At 41.7% G+C, this 20,180-nt stretch overlaps 1 protein-coding gene across 1 annotated transcript in view; it reads right to left on the bottom strand.

The window, feature by feature from the left end:
- Positions 1–20,180, bottom strand: part of zcchc7 (zinc finger, CCHC domain containing 7) — a 42,868-nt gene that overhangs the window by 7,298 nt on the left and 15,390 nt on the right. Inside the window, exons 3-6 of the mRNA XM_083532892.1 lie at positions 6,745–6,803; positions 4,956–5,081; positions 4,352–4,522; positions 3,384–3,419 (exon numbers count right to left, since the gene is read on the bottom strand). Coding sequence (XP_083389018.1) covers positions 3,384–3,419; positions 4,352–4,522; positions 4,956–5,081; positions 6,745–6,803 — 392 coding nt within the window. The remainder of the gene's footprint in view (positions 1–3,383; positions 3,420–4,351; positions 4,523–4,955; positions 5,082–6,744; positions 6,804–20,180) is intronic.

The raw sequence follows: 20,180 nt of genomic DNA, 5'->3' as shown, positions 1-20,180 counted from the left end.
CAAAGCAACAGATGGCACTGTGAGTTTAGTGCTTTGTCCTTTCTGTCCTCAGCTAGTCTCCTCGCCCTGTCCTCAGCATAATTCACCAAGAAACATGCAGTTTTCCCATCTTCTTCCAAACCTTTTAACACTAAAGTTGGATTCCAACACCATGAACAATCAGCAGTAAGTTTTAGGCGAGTTGGTTTAAACCCTACCTATAATTGTAGCTAATTATTAACACTGCTGTATTTTATATATATATATATATAAAATTGGGCGGGGGGGAATTCCTCAGAATTCAAAATTTTATAATTAATAAATAAAATATGCCATGTTTAATTATATTTAGTTATATTATAATATATAATATATTTATTATATATTATATTAAATATATTTAATTATATATATATATTTTTTTTACAATGAAGTTACTTGTAACTTGTTTTTTTATTTTTTAATTCATTGTTTTTGTTTTGGTTGACATGTTTTGTTGGGTGAAGCCTTACATTCACAATAGATCACAGTTTGTCATGTAAAAAGGGGGTTTCGAAATTATTTATTATTATTATTATTATTATTATTATACTGATTATTATTATAACCTACTACGAATAATATACAATATATTTCCAAGCGTGATCGTTTCTTTCCCCCAGATAATCTTTTAAAATACTGATCTTTGAACAACTTGCGCATTTCCTTCTTTAAAATAATATAAAGAAAGTTCAAGCATGTTGATGTTAAAAATTGTTTTTTTATTAATTTGGTAAGGTTAAAAAGATCTTTTTCTGAAGGTTTCTTTCAAAATAATAGATTTTTCTTTAAATGCTAATTTGAATTATCTGCATTTGCAGCTGTCTTTTTGTTTATTTAAATATTGCAATAAGATGTAGAAATACTGTTTTAAGTGTTAAAGTGATCATTAATCATGGGGGGAAAAACACACTGTGATATCAGATCTCATATTTAAACAACCAGCTTTCTCTTTTTTTCTCTCTCCTGGGCTTTGTGGCGGAGCCAGTCGAGTTTTGAGGTTGTTTGTTAGCGAACACAGGTGCAGACCCCACACACACACACACACACACACACACACACACACACACACACACACACACACACACACACACACACACACACACACACACGATAAATAGACCCAGTAGCAAGGACTGCTCTGACAGAATGCCTTTTCACACCTGAGTGGGCTGAGCGCAGGGCGACAGGCCACAGCTCCCCAATGTGTCACACACACACTCAGTCTCACACACACACACACACACACACACACACACACACACACACACACACGTACGTACGTACCTGCACTGTATTTAACTCTGAGCCCTCGAGTCTCAGATAGTTTAAAGGCCTTAAACACCGTATGTTGAGGGTTGGTCCATTTAACTGCATTTATACATACGCGCGCGCACACACACACACACACACACACACACACACACACACACACACACTCTTGCAGGGCAGGACCCAGAGGATCCCAGCAGATGGGTGCAGCCCAGCAGAACCGAACAGGTCCATATGAAACCATCATCCACTATTACACTCTATTACAAAGTGACTCTGAGCCCATTATATATCATTACAGCTGAGAGGCAAGCGGAATCATAAAGAGAAACACACACACACACACACACACACACACACACACACACACACACTCAAAGTGTAATGACTCAAAAATTAGATACATGAAGGTCAAAGAATTAGATTTTCTTTTTAATGAAAAAACAAAAAGTTCAGAACTTCATGGGGGGGGGGGATTTAAATTTAATAATAAAAATATGAAAATTCAAAAAAAAAAACACCATATATATATAAATAATTTTCTTGATAAAAGAAAATAATAAAAAAAATGCTTTGTAGCTCATAAAAAATGACTAATATATCTAAAAATTTACTTTAGCAAAAACCTCCTTTGCCTCACATATTCAACGAATAGTAAATAAAATTGCATGTGAATTTGTCGTTTTAATGCGAAAAAAGTAAAAAGACAAATTTTTACAGTGAAAACCTAAAATTCGGCTCCATCGTTCACGCACACCTAGTTTACTGTTAGTAGTTACTGTAAATGCATGATGATTAGTTTTAAGTTTTTTCTAATAAAAATTCTACATATATATAAAATTAGATTTTTTTAAAATCTACATTTATTTGTTTATTCTACATCTGGTGTTTTTCCCCTTAATAACACACAAAACAATTTCCATTTTTACTTATCCTGCTATTCTGTACAATTAAATATGTCATTACAAAAGATTTAATAAAATCAATTCTAACTAAAAAAATGAAAATATAAACAGATTGTGTGAATCTGGTGCTTTGTCTCTCTGTGCACGAGTGCTAACCGTATGGCCTTTTCATTAGACAGGCTACCTTAATTAGACTGTGTGTGTGTGTGTGTGTGTGTGTGTGTGTGTGTGTGTGTGTGTGTTGGGTCGAGTGACTGCTCAGTGCTGTGCGATCCTGGCAGCCCATTTCATGCTTTATCACGTCTTTTAATTGACAAACAACCTGCTCTTTTCTCTTACACTGAGGTCTATATTCCAACACTGTGTGTGTGTGTGTGTGTGTGTGTGTGTGTGTGCAGATGTTCCAGCTTGCCCCTTGACGTTTGGCTGTGTGTGTGTGTGTGTGTGTGTGTGTGTGTGTGTGTGTGTGTGTGTGTGTGTGTGTGTGTGTATGCGTGAGACTGTCACATGCCTTCTCAGCCCTGTGAATCTTTGGGGAGCAAACGCTTTCTGAGTTTGCCAATTACCCACTTTACTCAATAAAACACACACACACACACACACACACACACACACACACACACACACACACACACACACACACACACACACACACAGAGTCTTGTTGAGATAGTTTTGACACTTTGAGCACCTTTGCCTGGTCCCCATGAATTAATATATATTTTGTGTGTGTGTGTGTGTGTGTGTGTGTGTGTGTGTGTGTATGTGTGTGTGTGTGTGTGTGTGTGTGTGTGTGTGTGTGCGCTTTTGTGTTTTCAGCCCTTGTGAGGACTAAACATTCCCACAACAACATATTTGCAAAGAAAATAATTTTTAAACAATTTGAAAAAAAAAAATAGCATATTTCAACAAACAAGTAAAAAGAGAAAATTATGTTTCATCAAATTAAATTATATTATAATATTCTCTTTACAAAATCCTGCAAAGTTGGAATATTATATTATAATATATTATTAGCGTAACTGTCAGGTTTTTTTTTTTTATACGATTTATGATACAATATAATCACATTTTCAATTTTAATTTATAAATTATTATGACACCTCTCTAAATAATTTAATAATCAATTTTTTAAATAATTCCATTTTTTTTTTTTTTTTTTTAATCATAAACAGCAAGATTTCTTACTGTGAGGTGGTACTGCCTCCAGATGTCAGGGCAGGCCTGTATGGAGGGAGGACGAAAGAAAGAAAGAATGAGAGAAAGAGAGAGAGAGAGAGAGAAAAGTAAAAGTAAAAAAGAATATATACAGTAGTAGTGTTGAATACTGTAATATATTAATAGTATATAATAAAGACTGAATAACACGGCAGCAGGTTTTAATAACTAGCTGTCACACGTGTTACAGAAGACAAGAGGCCACGTGTGTGTGTGTGTGTGTGTGTGTGTGTGTGTGTGTGTGTGTGTGTGTGTGTAACTGGTTTTATTCGAGGTGTTACTTTTTACCTTATTTCTCACAATATTTATTCATATAACTAATATATTAACATTTATTTAATTTAGCACATTTTCATGATTCAGTGCTGCTTTTGGATTTTTGAAGAAAACTCAGTGTTCAATTGGAATTGATCGTCTGATTAATGGGTTATCGTTGAGTACGATCCAATCTCCATATCACGATCGTTAAAATAAACCCCTACTCGATACCTCAATACTCGTGTCCATACAGTGTAGGGTTTTTTATTTGTATTTTTAACTCGTCTTTCTTCTACCTAAAGTGTGTCTCAGAGGGCTTGTTGTCAGGAGGTGCTGAGTGTGTGTGTGTGTGTGTGTGTGTGTGTGTGTGTGTGTGTGCTGGAGTTACACTCACGGCCTGTGAAGCGTCTCTCTTAATGAGGGAAGGAGCAACCCAGGGGAAGGCCCCATACACACACACACACACACACACACACACACACACACACACACACACACACACACACACACACACACACACACACACACACACACACACACACACACACACACACACACACACTAATCTCACAATCTCCCTGTCAGTGTGATTCCTCTTTTTCTCCAAGTCAAAAAAAGGATGAAACTCGGAAACCCAGGAGTCACGTGCGGTGGCGTAATGTAACGTGGACGTGACTCACGTCGGCGAAGTGGCCGGTCATGGAGCAGCGGTGGCAGCGCTTGTGCCAGTACGCTCTCTCCAGGCAGTCGTCGTACGTGTGACCAGGAAGTGCGCAGTTCGAGCAGTGACGGTTCGGACAGCTCTTCACAAAGTGGCCCTGGAGACCACACAACGAACAGCACAGTGCCTTCTACACACACACACACACACACACACACACACACACACACACACACAAACAAACACACACACACACACACACACACACACACACACACACACACACACACACACACACACACACACACACAAAGAAACATGTGAGATGGTGCCCACAAAGAGGGATTTACTTGAACAATTGGAGCATAAAGGTCTACATGTGCAGGTCTGGGCTGTGCTCCATTCTGAGTCACTTACAGAAAGGAGCCACAGGGGGAGCTGTTGTTTTTTCATGAGTTGCGATGCAAACACGACACAGTAACATAAAACTCGTGGTGAAAATTTACGCTCTAAACCAAAAACTCGAAAATGAGAGAGAGAGAGAGAGACAGAGAGAGAGAGAGAGACAGAGAGAGAGAGAGAGACAGAGAGAGAGAGAGAGACAGAGAGAGAGAGAGCAGTACCTTGGGAATGGGGCAGTTTTTGGAGAGGTGCCCGAGCTTGTTGCAGTTGTGGCAGGTGACCGTCTTCTCAGTGTAGTAGCGATTTGAGACGCGCCTCGAGCCGGCACCTTTGTTGAAGATCTGAGCCTTCACACACACACACACACACACACACACACACACACACACACACACACACACACACACACACACACACAAAACGAGTTATGTTGCTACACAAGCTCAGACTCTTAGCTTTAAAATCCCCTTAAATTGACACCGGTCTCAATCAGAGCTATGGTTTTCCCATGATGCACGGCTTTGGAGAACATCTGTACCGCGTTAGTGTAGAAGCGTATACTCAAAGTACACCGATGTGAGTTACGTATGATGTATTAAATCTGCACAAATTCTATAAGAGGTGGAATCAAAAGTTTCAAGATGTTTAAACACATCACCTTTAAAATAGTTCCCTCACACAGCGATACAGCGCCCCCCCCCCCCCCCCCCCCGGTGTTCCTGACACTTCTGGAACATGTTCTGGAAGTCATATTTATTTTAAATAACATTTTTACTCATATCTGTATTTAATATAAAGGGTGGCTTTTAAACCAGAATTTCCTCTAGTTATTAAAGAGGTCAAGGCACCGGTAGTTGATCTGTAAAAATCCATACCGATAGTTTTTCCGGCTGCCGGTATGCTTTCATTACGAGAGCAGCCTCTAGAGGCGAATCAGTGATGCCACGTGCCCTTTTTTGTTTGAAGTGAGAAGTAAAAAAACTCATGTGTGAGGAGAAGCTTGGTGACAGGGTGTACACGTGGTCAGAATATCAGATGTGGTAACACACGTGGTCGGAAAAACAGACGTGGCAACACGTGGTCAGAATAGCAGACGTTGTAAAACAGGTGGTCAGAATAGCAGAAGTGGTGACACGTGGTCAGAATATCAGACGTGGTAACGCACGTGGTCAGAATAGCACCGGTTGCACAGCTCTCCATGTACACAGACTTATAAAGATTGGTGCCCCCTGTGACTTTGTGCAGCCTTGTGCTGCCATCTGTTGGCGTGTTACAAAACTTTTTGATACATACACTATAAATGTCGGAGTGACTTTCGGGGGGGGATGTTATTTTTAAGGTTCTTTTAGACCACGCCCCTTAACGCAAGCCTTTTTATTTCCCACAGAGGACATTCAGGTAACGTCCGGAAACCCAAATTCCACTGGTTTACATTTACAGCATGTATGAGACACCCTTATTCAGAATGTCCAGGGCACGTGGTGAGAAAAGCAGATGTGGTAACGCACATGATCAGTGTTTTTAAAAGGGCGAAAACGGAGAGCGTTATATTATATTTATTATGCAGAAACGTTTTGATTGTAATCGAAATAAATATGAAAAAAAAAAGATTATTATAATAGTAATGATGCGCTTTAAACATGTGATCTATCTGTGGAAAAGTAACACGTTTTTCTGTACGGTGCAGAACGAAATAAACGAATCGAGCATTAGGAGGCAGAATAAACAGACCCTATTAAAGAAAGAAAGAAAAAAATAGTTGTGGCCCTCACAGAAAATAAATTTGGGGACCCCTGATCTATTGGGTCCCTTTACAATATCTGTACGATAAAAACGTGACCCATTAAACACGTCAATATTTTATTCTAATATCCAGAAATAAAACATTGATTTCTTCCTATTATCATTCTTAATAAAGACACTATTGCATGGCGTCTAGACGTTTTCATACAGCTGTGTGTGTGTGTGTGCGCTAAGAAACGTGAATGGACGGGAGACATGAGCTCAAACCTCCTTGTCTTTGTTTGAGACGGTCCAGTTCTGCTCGCCCTCTACGACGTGGACAAACTCTGCAGGACGAAAAAAAGCACAAAACAGAGAGAGGAAACAAGTGATCAGTACCTGTACTGTATAGTGATTTGTGTGTGTGTGTGTGTGTGTGTGTGTGTGTGTGTGTGTGTGTGTGTGTGTGTGTGTGTGTGTTTCAAAAAGGGCCAACTCGCCTGATTTGTCCGTATTAATATAAATCTCCAGAGACACTCGAGAGAGAAACAGTTATACACACTGATACACAGCTGCACTGTACACACACACACACACACACACACACACACACACACACACACACACACACACACAAAAACAAGTCTCTAGTTTGCATAACTGTACATGTTTGTGTTTCTTAAATTGCGCGGTGGAAAAAATAATCGTTACATCCCATAATGCACCGCGGGTAAAGAGACTGCGTTTTTGTGTGTGTGGGTCATGAAGTTTGAGCATGGTGGGATTTGTCATGCAGATTGTCCTGTGTGTGTGTGTGTGTGTGTGTGTGTGTGTGTGTGTGTGTGTGTGTGTGTGTGTGTGTGTGGGAGTGTGTGAGAGAGAGAGAGAGAGAGAGAGAGAGAGAGAGAGAGAGAGAGAGAGAGAGAGAGAGAGAGAGGCACTAGGGCAATACAAACACCCCTAAAGAACCCCACTACAAAAGACAGGAAACATTTCCTTTAATCCTGATATCCCCCTTTTTTCCTTTTGTCACACACACACACACACACACACACACACACACACACACACACACACACACACACACACACACACACCTCGGCATTACGATGTGGGGGGGATCCGTCTCGTCAGTCACGGGCCAGCAATCACACAGAGCGAGGGAGAGGAGGAGCTCGGTATGATAATCCAGCCACGGCTATTCACAGTAACACCGAAACACACACACACACACACACACACACACACTTGACCAAGTAACCTCACACATTTCATATTAAATCGAATGTACACAGCAAAACTGGGCATGACTGGGCATCTCTCTCATTCTCCCTCACTCACACACACACACACACACACACACTTGACCAGTGCAGAGCGCAAGTCCCTCCCTCTACCACAAGGGGTGCTAGACAGATGCGATACAGAGTGAGACATCGAGAAACAGAAAACGACAGGAAGCGAGATGGAGGAATAGAGAAAAAGAGAGAGACGCCGAAAGAGAAACAGTGAGACAGACAGAAATAAATAAAAGAGAGAGAGTGAGAGAGACAAATAGAGAAGAAAAAATATTGATAAAATGTATGCAAAAAAAAAAAAGAAAGAGAACTAATGAGAGACGAATAGGAAAAATTTTATATAGAGATAAAGAGATAGAGGGAGAGAGAGAAAAAGAAAGGAAGGCAGAGGGATTGAAAGAGAGAGAGAGAGAGAGAGAGAGAGAGAGAGAGAGAGAGAGAGAAAAAGAAATGAAAAGAGAAGGAGGGATAGAGAGAATAACAACGAGATGTAGAGATACAAAGTTCGAGAAAGGGATCTCCAGCCAGACAGAAGGGAGTAGAAAGAAAAGAAGTGAGGGATAAAGAGCGGAGTAATAGAGGGAAAGAAGCGAGGGATGAAGAGCGGAGTGATAGAGGGGGAAGAAGCGAGGGATGAAGAGCGAAGTAATAGAGGGGGAAGCAGAGAGAGCAGAGTGATAGAGGGGGAAGAAGCGAGAAATAAAGAGCGGAGTGATAGAGGGGGAAGAAGCGAGGGAAGAAAAGTGGAGTGATAGAGGGGGAAGATGCGAGGGATGAAGAGCGGCGTGAAAGAGGGGGAAGAAGCGAGGGATGAAGAGCAGAGTGATAGAGGGGAATAGAGACAGATGTTGTGAGTCCCTGTGGGACGCTAATTAATATAAAGCTACACAAACACAACTCACTGTTCATGTTCACTGAGTAACACAGGGACTGAGACTGCTGTGTGTCACACACACTCCTCTGAGAACACACACACTGTGCCTGAGAACACACACTCCTGAGAACACACACTCCTGAGAACACACACTCCGCCCAAGATGCTAATTAAACGTGTGTGTGTGTGTGTGTGTGTGTGTGTGTGTGTGTGTGTGTAGCATACAGAGGTAAGATAAGCTGGAGTTATACATAACATTTTTTGCAAGCAAGAAAGAAAAAGTGAGAAAGAAAGATAGAGAAGGAAAGTAAGAAAGAAGGGAAGAAATGAGAAAGAGAATCATCTCAAAAATCATATCAATTATCCAATCAGCCAATCATGTGAAAGCGTCTCAGCATGGAGGATAAAGGTCCGAAAAACTGCTGTGTGTGTGTGTGTGTGTGTACATGAGCTCAGAGGACAGGTTAAACAGTGGGAATTTCATAAGGATCAAAGCAACGGTGCATGTAAGACACACACACACACACACACACACACACACACACACACACACACCAAATCTCCTCTGTCTCCCATAACAACCTTCCTGAAGTGTAACCGTGGCCTTCCAGACCACGACCTGGGGGGTTCACCCCAAAACCTGATCAAAGTTCACAAACACACACACACACACACACACACACACACACACACACACACACACAGACACATGCCCCGTTAAACAGTTTTTAGGGGTACCAGCAGACAAAAGGTGGCGGAAGAGAAGCCGGGACACAGATTAACGAAGAGTAAGGGGACAATGGAGCGAGGAAACTGGGGGACGAGGAGGACGGAGGGAGCGAGGGGTGAGAAAGAGTGAATGAAAGAGGGAGCAAAAGTTGTCCACATAAACCCAGACGCGACATCAGGGCTGGAAAGAGGAAGTTGCATGTTGCATCTCCTTATCACTTAATTCCAGTTTCCCAGCAACAAAGGGCCGACTCAAGTAAGGGGCGTGGCCTAGTATTTAGGAGTGGAGTTAAGGTGTATAGAGAGACACCGGACACGTCGAGGGGCTTCGTCATGATTCTGTATAACAGAGTCGCCAAGAACAACAGGTCATGTGCACCTGAGGTATATAAACAGGCAAGTATGTTCACACACACACACACACACACACACACACACACACTCACACACACTTTCAGACACACTCCGCTGGTTAGAAACGTGGAGGTGAGGGACCCCCGGAGAGGCAGACGCAGGGGGTCAGCGGCGCTGCCATGGACCACAGAGCAAACGCATTACACTGCCATTCAGACCTTAATCTAATCAAAGGGTGGTAGACTCTCTCTCTCTCTCTCTCTCTCTCTCTCTCTCTCTCTCTCTCTCTCACACACACACACACACTCGCCTGAGCAAAGGCATCTCCTTTTTCCTGGCTGCTTTGCATAAATCTCTCTCTCTCTCTCTCTCTCTCTGCCCTCCATCATATATCCCTTATTCCCATCTCTCTTCACCGCTCTTTTTTTTCCACTTCTGGATCCTGTCATCCCTTTTCCTCAATCACTCAAACCTGGAAAAGAGGAAGGAAAAACGAAAGAAAGAAGCCAAAAAGAAAGCATGAAAGGAAGAAAATAGAGAAAGAAAGAAAGAAAATAGAGAAAGAAAGAAAGAAAAGAAAGAAAGAAAGAAAGAAAGAAAGAAAGAAAGAAAGAAAGAAAGAAAGAAAGAAAGAAAGAAAGAAAGAAAGAAAGAAAGAAAAAAGAGAGGAAGAAAGAAAAATATATATATATATAGAGAGAGAGAGAGAGAGAGAGAGAGAAAGAAAGAAAGAAAGAAAGAAAGAAAGAAAGAAAGAAAGAAAGAAAGAAAGAAAGAAAGAAAAAAAGAAAATAGAGAAAAAAGAGATTAAGAAAGAAAGAAAGGTTTCTAAATTCCCCGTCTCTCTGTTCAGATAGTCTACTGCTCTACTCTACTACTTTACTGCTCGTCTACTGCTCGTCTACTGCTCGTCTACTGCTCTAATCGTCAACAAAGCGTCTCGAAAAAAATAAAAAAACCTCTACATCCCATAATAGTCATGATTATAAGTAATACAGTGCATTTCTCTGGATCATTCGTAATAAAAACCGAAACCTGAATTCGCTCCAGGTGTGTTTGTGTGTGTGTGTGTGTGTGTGTGTGTGTGTGTGTGTGTGTGTGTGTGTTGGGGGGGGGGGGGGGGGTGTTCTGACCTGAAAGGTGTAGTGTGTGTGGTGTTCACACTTTCGTTCGGAATCCGGCGTCTCCCCGGCCGATCGGAAGGTGCCATGCAAATCAGTGCGGTGAAATGCATCATGGTCGCTGATCACACAGCGGTGAGTCAGGTGAGCAGTGGAGAGTGGGAGCGTGAAAACCGAGCGGTGTGTAGCGACCGACACACACACACACACGCACGCACACACACACACACACACACACACACACTTTAGTTTTCCGCACTAGAAAAACAGATGAGTGGGTTTTTTCTTCTTCTACCTATGATCACTTTCACCCTCCTTCTGCCGATCGATAGATGGACAGGCTGATTACGGAACCACTGACATCTTTATCCGTCACACCCTACCCACGTGCCTTCAACATCGGTTCATCCGTGATGGAGCGATCTGTTCCATTAGTTCCTCCAGACAAACAAAAGGTACAAAGAACCCTGCCTAGACCATCAGGAAGTCCACCATGGTCACATGGCCACTGAGCAAGTTTGTGGCATGTGCTTGTCACATGATAAGCATTTGGACTAGAAGATCCAAAAACGTCCCATCATCCAATCTAGCTCCATGAAGATCTACTTCACATGGGTTAGAGTGGGAGATCTCCTTCTATAGAAACCCCCTCACCTCACCACCATCAGTATCTGACTTTCCAAACACCCTTCATGCTCAATGAATCTCCACAAAATCCTGTGGAACACCTGCTCTGAAAATTTGGGGTTATTATAACAGGGAACGGGGACACAATGTGCAATAAGATGCTTGAAAACTTAGTGATAAAACCCTCACCTGGAGCCTGTTTTTCAGATTCAACCCTCACTGTTACACTGCTACATTATATTTCGGAGAAGTTGCATGAACTGAGGTCATCATAGAATCTGAGAGGTTTTCAAGAAGCTTCAAGAACACAATAATATCGTCCAAGATGGGCACGATATGTTGTATATCTGATTATCGGTTTGGTTTACGTACAGTATTGTTCAGTGCTAATCAAAGTGTGTGTGTGTGTGTGTGTGTGTGTGTGTGTGTGTGTGTGTGTGTGTGTGTGTGTGTGCAGCATCTATAAAGACATGCGTTGCGACATGTTCTTGGTCCCCTAACCAGCCACTGACAATCACCGTTCCATCATTACTACAAAATCAGGGCACGGGTCCAAAAATCGGCCCATAATGCCGAGCGCTCGTGGCGCTCCGTGACCCCGCAGTTTAAACCCCGGGGTCGTGCGAAGCGGGGCAGGTGGCCAGGGTTGTCAATCAAAGCGATGTTTTCTGCACACAGCGCAGTGGGGGATCAATTACGGCCCAGCGGGGGCGCGGCACGGCAACCGCACAGCAACCGTATGCTCCAATCACGCGGCGGACGGGTGAGTGACAGGGAACCAGAGAGCGTGCGGGTCGCATGGGAGATGCCAAACGCCCGTGTTTTTTTTTTTTTCCTTCCAAAAGGTGCCAAACTAACGATGCGCAATAATTACGCAAGTCGGAACAAAGCAGTTGCAGAGGTTCGGCCGTATTTTTGTGTGAGAATGGAAACCAAAAAAGATCAAGCCATGTACCAAGGTGGTGGTAGCTCAGTGGTTAAGATGTTGGACTTTTGATCTCAAGTCAAGTCAAGTTTATTTGTATAGCGCTTTTCACAACAGACATTGTCTCAAAGCAGCTTTACAGAACCTTTTACGCCGGGACCTTTATCTCGAAGGTCCCGGCGCCGCCAAACTGCTGGGCCCCTGAACATGTGCTCAGTATATGAATCAGATAATTTCTCTAAAATGACAGAAATGTTCATTTAAGTACAAGTTTTTTTTAAACCATGTTGGTCTCATTTGCAGCGAATTAAACTTGAACCAGCAGAAGAAAACTAACAACCAAAAACATTGTAGTGCTGCGGAAAATTAAGACCAGTTTATTTAATTTATTTTCAATTTAATTTAATTAGTTTAGGAATTTTTTATTCGATAAAATTAGACTTTTTAAATTTTATTTATTTATTTATTTTTGAGACACAGCATCAACAACTGATGTACAAGCTGTACTAATAAGAAGATATAATACAATCGCCAAAATGCACTAACTGGCAACCCGGTATTGTCCAGAGCTGATTGTACGTCCTGAGAGCCAAACTGATGCAGATCTTCATTTTCAATATAACATTTGTTTAAATCACAACAAATCAAATTATAGCATTTGGAGACATCCTCATCCAGAGCGACTCAGCAGCTATGGGATTGAGGGCCTTGCTCAGGGGCCCCCAAGTGGCATCTTGGCTTGTCTGGGATTTAAACTCACAACCTTCAAATCCAAATCGCATCAAGGAAAGGCAACGTGACTGGCGTGACTTTTCAAACCGGACGTTTCGTCTCAATGTGGACGCTGAGAACATTTTTGCTGCGAGCTCGTGCGACCTGAGATGATCACGATGTCAATAATTTATATATCGATTCAAATGCATTTACGAGCAATAAAAAAAAAAAAAAACTTGCAAAAAAAACCCCTAAAAAACGGCTAGCACCGATAAGACCCGAGCCGCGTGTCGCTCTCCGGGAACCGCGGCAAAAGAGAAACCTGAACTATTTTAATCAAAACCGCTGGCTTGCGACTTCAATTTCGTTTTGATGAAAATTCTCCAGTGGGAGCGTTCTCCTATCGGGGCTGAGGGGCAGATCGAATTTTCATGATTGTTATTATTGTTATTATACAGCGTGAGATAAACAGCGGCGTTAATCTGCTACGTTTCCCCTCCCTTATCGCCGCGGCTGGAAAAGCGAGAGCTCCTTTCTTTCTCCCGTACCCATTCGCACTGTAATTAGTCTTCATTCATATTCGTGCACAAACACACACACACACACACACACACACACACACACACAAAGTATACAAGGGGGGGGGGGGGGGGGGGGGTGAAGGTCATGTTCACCAAATTAAAAATTTGTCATTAAGTGGAATTTACCATAATGCCATTTTATCTTCCAGCGGTTGGGTGAGGGAAGGGGTGAATCGAGCGTGCGTGTGTGTGTGTGTGTGTGTGTGTGTTTAAGGCAGGGGGGCAGCCGGGGGTTCTGCAAATTGAAAAACCAGAATAATCCTGCCCTCTCTATTGCCCTCGTCGACACACACACACACACACACACACACACACACACACACACACACACACACACACAACCCTCCACCTACACCCCCCCTCCCAAATCCACAGCCATTGGGGTAATTAAATAATAGCGCTTTAAGATTTTAATTTGTCCTTTTTTCCCTCTTGCTAATGTAGCCGCCGTCGGCAGGGCTTTCTCTCAGAACCTATTATTACGAGATGCATATGAAACAGGTGGGGGGAGGGGGGGGGGTCTCACACACACACACACACACACACACACACACACACACACACACACACACACACACGAGCCTGAATTATTAAGGAACTGTATCTCACTTTCTTAATAAGCAAAGACAATGGGGTTTAATCTCAGAGACCCACATAGACAAATCCGGTATGGGGTAAAGGGGGGTGACGGCCTCCGATTCTTTTTTCGCCAAACTCTACGCCACAGTGCACACGAGTGTCCACGTACAAACCAAACAATCAACCAATCGCGTTTATGAATTTGATAGTGCTAGGACTCAAAACTCGAGAAGTCTGAGAAGACACTTTGTCTGGTGAGCTAGCGTCTTGTCTCCATGCTAGCGTACAGAAATTGCCTATTAGAAGACTAAGACCTGTGGACAAGTGCTTGGACCCCGAAGATCTCGCTTTTTTTTTTTATTCTCTTAATATTAAAATCGGTCAGATTCACAGCGGGGCAGATGAAAATAACCCAGAGGTGTGCAAGGGTTTATTTAAGACCCCACTTCAGATCTTACATGTTTCTACATGATCATGGAAGTATGAGGGACACATTTATAGAGCCAATGATTCAATTTGGAAGTTGTTTCGGTGAATAATTAGAAATATTAAAAATAATAATAATAATAATTCATTGTTATAAGACATGTGTCCTTTTATGAGACCGAACTTCTGAAACCACACCTTCACTGAGGAGAAAGCACTGAGGCCACACCTCCTTCAATGGGAATAAAGCACTGAGGCCACACCTTCTTCACTGGGACTAAAGCACAAAAGTTACACCACCTTCACTGAAACTGAAACACTAAGGCCACACCTTCTTCACTGAGGCGAAAGCACTAATGCCACACCTCCTTCACTGGAACTGAAACACTAAGGCCACACCTTCTTCACTGAGGCGAAAGCACTGATGCCACACCTCCTTCACTGGAACTGAAACACTAAGGCCACACCTTCTTCACTGAGGCGAAAGCACTGATGCCACACCTCCTTCACTGGAACTGAAACACTAAGGCCACACCTTCTTCACTGAGGCGAAAGCACTGATGCCACACCTCCTTCACTGGAACTGAAACACTAAGGCCACACCTTCTTCACTGAGACAAAAGCACTGATGCCACACCTCCTTCACTGGAACTGAAACACTAAGGCCACACCTTCTTCACTGAGACAAAAGCACTGATGCCACACCTCCTTCACTGGAACTGAAACACTAAGGCCACACCTTCACTGAGGCGAAAGCACTGAGGCCACACCTCCTTCACTGAAACTGAAACACTAAGGCCACACCTTCTTCACTGAGGCGAAAGCACTGATGCCACACCTCCTTCACTGGAACACTAAGGCCACACCTTCTTCACTGAGTCGAAAGCACTGAGGCCACACCTCCTTCACTGGAACTAAAACACTAAGGCCACACCTTCACTGAGGCAAAAGCACTGAGGCCACACCTCCTTCACTGGAACTGAAACACTGAGGCCACACCTCCTTTACTGGAACTGAAGCACTGAGGCCACACCTTCTTTATTGGGACTAAAGCACAAAAGTTACACCTCCTTCACTTGGACTGAAACACTGAGGCCACACCTCACTCACTGGGGCTGAAGTTCTGTTGCCACACCTTATTTTTTCAGACTGAATTGCTGAGGCCACACCTTTACTGGAACTGAAGGTCTGAGGCCACACCTCCTTTACTGAGAATAAAGCACTGAGGCCACACCTTCACTGAGGCCACACCTCCTTTACTGAAAATAAAGATCTGAGGCCATGTCTGAGACTATTTGGATTATTATAAAAGGTTTAAGAGCATTCACTTTATTTAATTTCTTTGCTGAGAAACAATTAAAAGCAAAAAAATATTTTATCAGTGTGAGAAGGGGGTGGAGCTATAAATCTCACAAACACTCAAAATCTCTCGCTCGCTGTTCATGAAATCCGGTGATGGCAAATGTAAATAACCCTCTCGTGAGGAAAGTCGCAAAAAATCAACCGAGCACAAAGAGCATGGAGCCGGTGCTAAATAATAAACACTTTATTAAATATTAATGCAAATAAAATCCTTCGAAAAAATCTTGTTCACTGAATCCAGCGGTTTTATTTGTTGTTGCTCTGATATCCGGAATACATCGTATTTCCATACGCAGCAAACTGGAACTCGGATATACACCTGGAAATTGCTTCAGTTTCGGGACTGATTTAAGACTGAATCCAATGTGTTTCCATTGAAATGAAATCAGTTTATTAGTTCTATATGAAGTCCCCTTTCCCGTGGGCTTTAGTCCAGTCATGTATTTGGAATGGCTTTAGACCTGAATGAGGGCCTTTTGCGAAGAACCTGAAGACCCCTCGTTTCTTCAGAACCTGAATCCCCCTCGTTTCTTCATTTAAATGCACCCGCATTTATTGCAAAAAAGAAAGTTAAATATAGCAAAGGATACCTGCGCTTCAGCTTCCGAGGGGATTACTTTTTTCTTTCCCTTCCATCCACTTCAGTCTTTGGTGCATGACAGAGACAGAAGGGAAAATATTAGAAAGAAAAAAGAGGAGGGTGAGAGGGAGGACAGATTTTTTTTGGGTTGAAGGTAATGCCGAATAAATACGGCGGGAAGGCAGCGGTCACGCTCCTCACCTCGCCAACATCCTCCATTTTCTCCTTCGGCTGGTCCGGTAAGCTTCTAAGCCGACGCAGACCCAATTACTATTGATCACGGTGGGCCGAGAAAAAGAAACACTCGTCCCGTCGTACGTTTGTGTTTGGAAGGCTCTGCGTCGTGAGGCGGTTGTGGCTAAGCGGCTTCTGTACATTCGTGTGGAAAAGCACAAAAGAGAACGGCGGACCGCAACGCATTAAAAGCCCCTGGCTGTGCGTCCGAGTTCGTCCTCGAATGTTGATGCGATTTTGCTCCATAAAAGAAACTGAATTCGTCCAGTTCACATCATATAATAGCATCGTTCCGTGAACTCCGGTCTGCCGTACGATAATGCGGTGGGGACTTTAAAGATAAGCCGGTGAGGTAGCGCAAACGGGAAATGGATTCGCGACAGACCCTGCCAGATACATCTGCACTATATTTCAGCAGGATGCAATGTAGAGTACATTTAATGTACATTTGAAAAGTCTATCACGGAGCCAGGAATTCAATATACGGGCAAAAAAAAAAAAAAAAAAAAAAAAAAAAAAACTACATTTTCAGGGTTCAACGTTCGCATAATTTTCACGTCGCTCACGATATCGCAAAAATAAACTCTGAAATTGTCCTCGCTGGAAAGGATGCGGTGGGATAAAAAATAAATAAAACTGGCCCAAATAACCTTAGAGGGCAACAATCCATATTATTCTTTAAGAATGAGTAAAAATTAAGCTCCGAAGCGATTAAGCCTTTGATCATACGTTCGTATATACACATGATCTCAATTAATTACCCAAAGGGACCTTTAAGTGGCTACGTTCAATCTAAGCATTCGATTACTATCAAAAACATATATATATATATATATATATATACACATACATACACAGTACAGACCAAAATTTTATATATATTATATATACAGTACAGACCAAAAGTTTGGACACACCTGCTCATTCAAAGTTTTCTTTATTTTCATGACTATGAAAATTGTAGATTCACACTGAAGGCATCAAAACTATGAATTAACACGTGGAATTATATATGGAATTATATACATAACAAAAAAGTGAACTGAAAATATGTCATATTGTAGGTTCTTCAAAGTAGCCATCAAGAGAATGGCAAGAGTGTGCAAAGCAGTAATCTAAGCGAAAGGTGGCGACTTTGAAGAACCTACAATATGACATATTTTCAGTTGTTTCACACTTTTTTGTTATGAATATAATTCCACATGTGTTAATTCATAGTTTTGATGCCTTCAGTGTGAATCTACAATTTTCATAGTCATGAAAATAAAGAAAACTCTTTGAATGAGAAGGTGTGTCCAAACTTTTGGTCTGTACTGTATATATATATATATATATATCCTGGTGTTTGAGGTTTGAAGAATTGTGTGTGGCACATTTATATATCACTAGGTGACCAACAATACTATCTCAAAATTGTAGCCAATTTTTAAAGACCTCAAAAAAGAAAAACATAGCCACCAAATTCTACTGATTAGCATGTGTTTGGACTTTTATTAAAAACTTTGACATTAAAATGATATAAATACTTCAATCATTAAAATCATAGACACACAAGACTCAATATCACACAAATGACACACTCCGATTCTATTTCCAAACAGTTTTGGCCCGAATACGACCGCGAGAGTGAAAAACCAGCATGTTGTGCAAAACATTTATTAATAACATACGACATCGCATTTGTCCTCCCAGTTCCTCAGTCACGTTAATTAGCTCTCAATGTAGTTTGGTTCGCAATATAATGAGACCATTTGTTGGAAAACCAATTGGAAAAAAACGAAGTGTTTACTCGTAGCTCTTCGTATCTGGCAGCGGGTGAACCGAAAAGGAACTTCCACCGTGTCTTGTGAGAAAACCTTAAATTTACGCTTGGTGTCAAACACACTTTGTGCAGTATGTTCACTTAGTGTCGTAGATTGTATACTTACAACATATTAATGCATATTAATTCCCGCATAGTGCAGGCTTGAAAGACGGTCAGAACTTTTAGCTGTTGGGTCACATCTAGCGTGCTTAGAACCTTGATAATAACATTGAGCTAGACCAGCCGAAAGAATTTCAGGTATACTGACAAAACTAACAAAAAACATTAGGGTAATTAGGGTCCATTTTAGGTCATTGAAGCGATCAACAAGGACGTCAGTCGACAATTTGCACCAATTCAAACTAATTTGAGGTCATGAGGACCGCCAAGCTGTTCCTGCTGGGCCCTTGAGCAAGTCCTTAACCTTCAACTGCTCGGCTTTATGAATAACATTGAGGGAAAAAAAGCATGTTGATCTTTTATAAGGGCGTCTCCCAAACACTGAAAACGTAAGTCATGGTGAAAAAAGGCTCTTCTAGCTTTTATACCAAACTCTAGTCAAGCAGCTTATATTCAGACTTATACAATACATTACACATTGAATCAAAACAACGTTCCTCCAGGACCAAGCTGCTCAAATGATACAATATCAAACAAAAGCAATTCATAAAGCGATTATGTGCAAACACACACAACGCAATGAGACACAGTAACAGTGCAGTGTGAATGTGTTAGTAACGGAAAATTGTCCATACAATAAAACAGTGTACATGTAAATATTTGCTGGTTTACCAGTAATGTTAGCAAAAAGTTTTATTTGAGTGTGTGTGTGTGTGTGTGTGTGTGTGTGTGTGTGTGTGTGTGTGTGTGTGTGTGTGTGTGTGTCAGTCTAATCCTTTTGTATTAATAAATCTGATGGCTTATGAGAAGAAACTGTTTCACAGTCTGCATGTGAGGACCCGAATAAGTGTGTGTGGGTGTGTGAAGAATGTGTGCAATGTTGGTGGCTCTGCAGATGAGGTATTCTTCTAAGGAACCATAGGTGAAAACTTGATTTATATTAAGACCCCTAGTGACGAAAAGCAAAAGATTGATAGGATCCCACTCCAACCTGATCCAACCATACGTCCAAATTGGGAAGAAATCACGTTTGTACATGGAACAGTGCTCTCAGGTTTAATTATGGTTAAATAAACGCTCTGAATTTGCGTTAAAAGAAGTGATTAGAAGTTGTTTCATAAAAATTAAATATGGGGAGAAAAATAGGTGACGCAAATTAACTTTTTTTTTATGGCAATTTTTTTTAATGATGAAGGAATTGTAAGACGAGGGTTCTCCAAGGAACACATTAGGCCCAAGTTTGATTTTATAGTTAAAATAAAATATATATGTTATAATTTAAATCAAAAAAATAACTTGCACGTGTTTTTGCTGGACATTCTGAACCCCTCGCTTAAAAACCACTGGTTATGATCCGTGTTGTAATTAATGAGGACCCAAAACTGCCACATCAGCA

The sequence above is a fragment of the Silurus aristotelis genome (assembly GCF_946808225.1).
Source record: "Silurus aristotelis genome assembly, chromosome: 27".
NCBI classification, from domain to species: domain Eukaryota; kingdom Metazoa; phylum Chordata; class Actinopteri; order Siluriformes; family Siluridae; genus Silurus; species Silurus aristotelis.
Note: the sequence above shows the minus strand (reverse complement) of the source record. Positions and strands in the feature narration are given on the sequence as shown.